Below are 6,237 nucleotides of genomic sequence, written 5' to 3'. Positions count from 1 at the left end.
AGGGAGAATTTCTTGTTTAAATTTAAAGATTAACTTACAACACTCGATTTGGTATAGTTGGTCTAAGTGAAGTACCTTTGAGTTGCAATATTTATTAATAACTTTATCAGCTTTATTTACCAATTCGTTTAGCTCTCCTAGATGACTTAACGGTGATCCCCAAGCAAGGACACCATTTAAAAGGTGAGATTGTATGAAAGAAAAATAGATATTTGAAAGAGTTGCAGGTGGTACTAAAAACTTTGTGGAGTGTAAAATGCTAATACCTCGGGAAATTTTCTGAGAGATAGATCTTATTTGATGACTCCATTTAAGTTTATTATCAATTAGTATACCTAAGTACTTAACCACTTCCTTGTTTTCAATGATGGTGTTTTGAATCTTCAGTTCTGGAGGATCTTTATCTCTTTGATTGCTAAAAAAAGGAAGTTAGATTTTTTAACATTGAGACTAAGTTTGTTTGACACTAACCAGTCACTAACTAGAGTTAGTTCCGAGTTTAGTTGGTCAGCTAGGGTAACTTTATTTTTGTTTTCCATGAAAAGACAGGTGTCATCAGCAAACTGTACAAAATATAGTTTTTTTGAGGATTGCATTATGTCGTTTATGTATAGAATAAATAGAAGAGGTCCCAGTATTGATCCCTGTGGTATTCCATAGCTAATTTCTTGATGGGTGGAAAGCTTATTGGCAACTGATACACATTGTTTTCGATTCGATAGGTATGATCTAAACCAGTTATTCGAAGTTCCTCGGATTCCATAGTGATCAAGTTTATGTAAGAGAATTTCATGACTTACCGTATCGAATGCTTTTGCTAGATCTAAGAAGATACGACAGGAGAACAACTTGTTTTTTAACGACTTTGAAAGTTTACTTAATAAATCTATGATAGCCAGACTGGTGGATTTATGTTTTTGAAATCCATATTGAGCATTATTCAATATTTTATGTTTTTTGATGTAAGAGATAAGTCGAGAGTGCATAAGTTTTTCTAGTATCTTATCGAAAATTGGTAAGATAGATATTGGGCGAAAGTTTTTGGGAGTGCTCTGGTCTCCACCTTTGTGTAAGGGAATTACTTTAGCCAACTTGAGCTTGTTGGGAAAACTCCTTTGGAGAAAGTTTTATTATAAATTGGAGCAAGCGGATCAGAGATAACTTCTTTTAGGTCTTTTAGGACTCTAATTGGAATTCTGTAAATGTCTTCGGTTTTGTTTTGATTGAGAGAATCTATAATTTCACTTATCTCTTCTGTGTTTGTGAATCTGCAGTAAAAACTGTCCACAGGATTTTTCATATTTTTGAGATAAGAAGTGAAGGTAGAATTTGATTTTGGTAATTTTTTCACAAGATCAGATGCGACATTCGTGTAGTATTTATTGATTGATTCAGCTATTTGTTCAGGGTCGATAATTAGTTTTCCATTTTTGAGAATTGATGTTGGTGTTTTCGAAAAATTCTTTGAAGTAGATGTATTTGCTTCGCCTTATTTCATGATTTACTTTGTTTTTGGCAATTTTGTAAATTCTTTTGTATTCATGATTACCAGTGTTGTAATATTTCTGATTGATTCTACTTTTCTCTCTGATAAGTTTATTTTATATTATTGCGCGCGTTTTATACTTTCAATAAACACATCTTTTTACTATCTTTTATCTGTGGTGGTGTCTAATTAACCAGTGGCGTAGCCAGGATTTTCAAGGGGTGTCGCAAATTTCAATTTTCAAATGGGCGGTTAGAGGGTGGTTATTAATTTCATTAGGGTGGTGTTAAAATCTAACGCCCAAATACTTCCAAACAACCGGGGGACGTTATGGGCTGCAGATCCCAATACCTGTGAACCCCAAACACAGGCCACGTTGCACGTGGTTAACCGGCATCTCACCATTAGACGAGTTTACCATTTGTTGAATGGGTGGCAGAGCCACACATTTGATCGAAAATATTCAAAGAGTGAGTGTCTCGTTCGTAATAATAGCTTGTGGTTTCTAAAAGAATGATATTGCCCTTTGGGAAATTTCTTTTGTCCTAGGGAAATTCCCGGACGAAACTAAAATGGTACCGCTATATATTACTCTTTCTCATATGTACTATTAGCCTAGAAATCTAAGCTAGTTTGATTCAGTCACTTGGATAAATCTGATGGTTAAGTTGTGACTGAATAAATAGCTTAGGGACAGTAAATTGGTAGCTTATCAACTGACAAAAATATGAAATCACACCACACACAAAACATAATATCAAAACATTATCTAGAACTTTTTTATTTTGTCTTTTTTTCTAACTTCTGATTGGCTCTGTAAGATTAGATTAAACAAACTCTCCGTCTTACAGTTTATGCGCTCCTTTTGTAAAATATAAAATGAAATTCTATTGTAAAGTGTGCCGATGGAGAGTGAAGGAAAAATTTGTTCATTTTTTTCAAAAAGTTATGTTCGTGTTATATGGAAAAGTCAACAAGAGACAAATTCGTTTCTTGAGTGATAATTTTGTGATTTGACATAAAAGTATTTTGTATGATTTTTACAAAGCTGATCATAAAAATAACCTTCAACAAAATAAATAAAAATTACTTTAGTCTAGCAGGCTAAAATACCGTATACAAAACAATGTAATCAACCCCCCCCAAACAAAAACATTTTCTTGAGTCTTGATCTCGTATAGCTGTCACTGAAAATAAGCACCGACAATTTTATGTTCTTCGAAAACGAAAGATGTCATTGTCTGTAAAGTCTCAAATTCATAAAACAACAAGAAACCACAACCAGTCAAAAACCAAGAACTGTCTATCATCTATCCATTACAGTATATACAATATCATGTCATGCAATCCAATCAGAATACAGAACTACAGCATAGGATCTGTACAAGTACTCTCACTTATATATTGCCACATACGATAGTCAATGTTCAATCACAAATCTTTACTTTATTATTTGCCATTCTGGAAACAAGCAACTTTTGCTGTCTTTACGACGAATAATAGCATTCTTTTTTCTTCATCAGTTCAATTCTTCCCAAAAACAAGAGAAGCACTATCAGGTCGGGATCAGGTCTTGAAAAAATTTTCTGATACAGTATTCCAAATATATCTCTCGGCTCTCTCATGGTAATAGTCTCACATCATAATATAATCGAAGAAAGATCTTGCATTCAATGAGTCCCATCCTCTTCTACTCGTTTTCTGATAAAATAATTATAATTTACGGTCACCGACGAGACCTGTTTTGTTCTGCTAACAATTTAACAAAGAGGATAACAATAAATATTAAAGTCGGTAGCCGTGTCATTGTTTTTGTGCAGACGATGAAGGCCAAAGTGAAGAAAAATTTCTTATTTTACGGTCCCAGAGCTGTCTTCATTTCTACCGAGCTCTACTAAGCTAAGGAATCGCAATACTGAATTTTGATTTGGTGCCGTAAATTTATTAAAATCTAAATATCTCCGTCAATTGAAAACCGCCCATTGAAGGCGACGTGATTTTCTAAAAAAGCCGCACTCCGCGCGTGTCCGTATCGTCCTCTTACCAGCGCTTTTTATTTCTTGTCTTTCAAAAACTTTTGTTTGTCAAAAAAGGGTGTCGCTGAGTCTTCAGGAGCGACACCCTAGTGACGCCACTGAATTAACACTGCTTGGCCTACCTACACAACCCTATTTCCATCATGTAGGAGGATATTTTCACAAATGGCCGAAATCCTGTGTAGGTCGAAAACTGAGGAACAGATAATGTGTTTTCTTGAAATATTTTTTGACTCATATTGAGTCGCTTTCTTCCTTGTAGTCACTTTAGATCACTAGTTTTGCATTGATGGATGTCTATGTCATCATTTTTTCCTTTTCAATTCCAACCTGATTGATTTTCTGTGAATGTTCATTATAGATTTTTGTTGTATTTATATTGTCTTTTTGTTTTGTGAGTTTTGTCTTTATTGTTTCCATTTTAAGTAGTTGAAGGAGGACCCTGCCGACGCACCGGACTTAACGAACACCGGACACGCGAAAGTCCGGTGTAAAATGAGAATTTTTTTTACCACCGGACAATCTCTACACCGGACTTAAGGAAGTCGGATGTCCGGTGTTGAAGAAGGATATTTCTTTCCACCGGACAATCAAAACACCGGACATGACCAGTCCGGTGCGTCCGGTGTTTCTTAATTTTTTGTTTCGTAAATGTCCGGCGTCCAAAATTCCCTGTATGCAACACCGGACTGACACCGGACTTATTGCGTCCGGTGTAGCGAAAGGATACTTTTTGCCACCGGACAAATACACCGGACAGTCCGGTGCGTCGGCAGGGTCCTGTTGAAGGTTTTATACTTCTTGACTATATAGTCACTAAGTGTGTCAGCCAATGATGGATCGTTTGCAATTTCATACCACTCATCACCAATGACACTTGTTGAGGTATAAAAATCTGTTGTATTGTTTAAAAACAATGAGTCCATCTCAATGTCCTCAAATAACTCCCCCCATTTTTTTTTATTTGAATGGCTTGTTCTCTTCTCCAAATAAATCCAAAAAAATACACATCTGCAAAAGTAAAAACTTTAGTGGCATTCTTAATGATTGACCTAATTTGGAAATCATCAAATTCCATGTATGGGGAGGGAATACCAACAGGTTTGATATCAACTTCTAAAAAAGTGTTTTTGTAAGTTGTAAGTCTCTCCCTTAATAGATCGAGGTTAGAATCTAAAATCACACGTTGTTTGGTTGGGGTGCTATTCTGGCTCTGTAGTCCAAACTCAATAGGGTTCCACTTCTTTTCAGGACATTCACACTTAAGGGCACAAGCATCGCAGCACTCACAATCACATGCAAACTCAGACTGATTGGATGCTGAAAAATTTGATAAGATCATATTCTTTGGCATTTAGATGATTTTTGTACAAAGTCTCTCATTTTAGCATCCACTTTGCTTGTAAGCGCACTGGTATAAAATAGGCGACTTATACTTGGCTCACCATTTCTACCAATACGCCCACTTTCCTGCACAAATGAGGTGATTGACTTTGAAGGACCAAAATGGATAGACTCATTCGCACCTCTGCAATTCACACCCATACCAAAAGCTATGGTGCAGATCACAACACGCAAGTGTGTATCCTGCTTGATCACCTGATCAAGAGTATGACTCTTAACGGAATCAGGTGTCCTCCCATGGAACATGTCTACCCTTCTCAATCTTGGATCTGGAACAGCACCACTGTACAAATTTTGGCCAAGATGTAAGGTAAACATGTTGAACAAAAGTGCACAACGTTTACGTGTTTGACAGTAGATCAAGCGACGTTTGGAGGAATCACCATTGTTCACAATATCTTGAATTACAAAGGCAAAAATGATGGACAGACTGACTTTAGGGACCATTTGTACCTGATAATAAATGTTCTTTCAGTCAGGATCAAGAAGGACTCTTGTAAAATCATCTGGTGTCAGCCCAAGTGACTCAAAGTTTTTCAACTCCATTAACCGTGAAGCAGTTGCAGTGAAAAGTGCAAACGAAATGTTGTCACCTAGCAAGGTCCTCAATTGAACAAGATTGGCATAATACTTCCGGAAAACTTTCTTTTGGAAATCAGCAAATCCCCTGAAGAGAACAAGGACAAAAAGGTAGGAAAATGGAAGATGATTTTGTTAAACACGAGTTATATATATGGTGAGATCAGAGATCTGACCTCAAGGAGAGAAAGTGTTGAAAGTACTAAATAAAATAAAGATGAAACATAAAAAGGCACTAATATTTTTATAATTATACGTTTTTTTCCATTTTTTTGAATTTTTCTAAATATATAAATCAAACCAATCAAACATGAGAATTTCATGCGAAAAAGAACCAACAAACCAATAGACATAAAGTTTAAAAAGCCAAACAGAAAAAACACAAACACCAAAAACCAAACCAATGCAATCTGGAGTCCCTGACTTGCGACAGGCGCAGCGGCTTTAAACATGTTTTAAGGACGTCCAACACTCAGCCTCCCCAGATTCCATAACCCTGAACCGACCCGCAGTCCAAACAAACTAAAACACAAATACAAAGAAACAAAAAAGGGTAAACAACAGACAAGAACAAGACAAACGACAAAATACAAGTATCAAAAAACACAAATTTTCAAAAAGTAGGCCCAGAACCCGGTTTGACACCTAAAGTCCGTGCTGCCGTCTGTAAGGGAAAGAACGAAAAAGAAAATGACTGAGAAAACTAATATACAATACATAATATTTAAAAAA

At 36.0% G+C, this 6,237-nt stretch overlaps 1 protein-coding gene across 1 annotated transcript; it reads right to left on the bottom strand.

Annotated features, from left to right (window-relative positions):
* Window positions 1-4,860: 4,860 nt before the first annotated feature.
* On the bottom strand, window positions 4,861-5,373 carry LOC136811711 (probable ATP-dependent DNA helicase RecS). Its single transcript, XM_067068335.1, has one exon. It carries the CDS (start codon window positions 5,371-5,373, stop codon window positions 4,861-4,863), a length of 513 nt encoding a protein of 170 aa, XP_066924436.1.
* Window positions 5,374-6,237: the final 864 nt, after the last annotated feature.

This window comes from Clytia hemisphaerica, unplaced genomic scaffold (assembly GCF_902728285.1).
Source record: "Clytia hemisphaerica strain Z4C2 unplaced genomic scaffold, Clytia hemisphaerica genome assembly, whole genome shotgun sequence".
NCBI lineage: Eukaryota > Metazoa > Cnidaria > Hydrozoa > Leptothecata > Clytiidae > Clytia > Clytia hemisphaerica.
The sequence above is the reverse complement of the archived record's forward strand: the minus strand, read 5'-3'. Positions and strand labels throughout refer to the sequence as shown.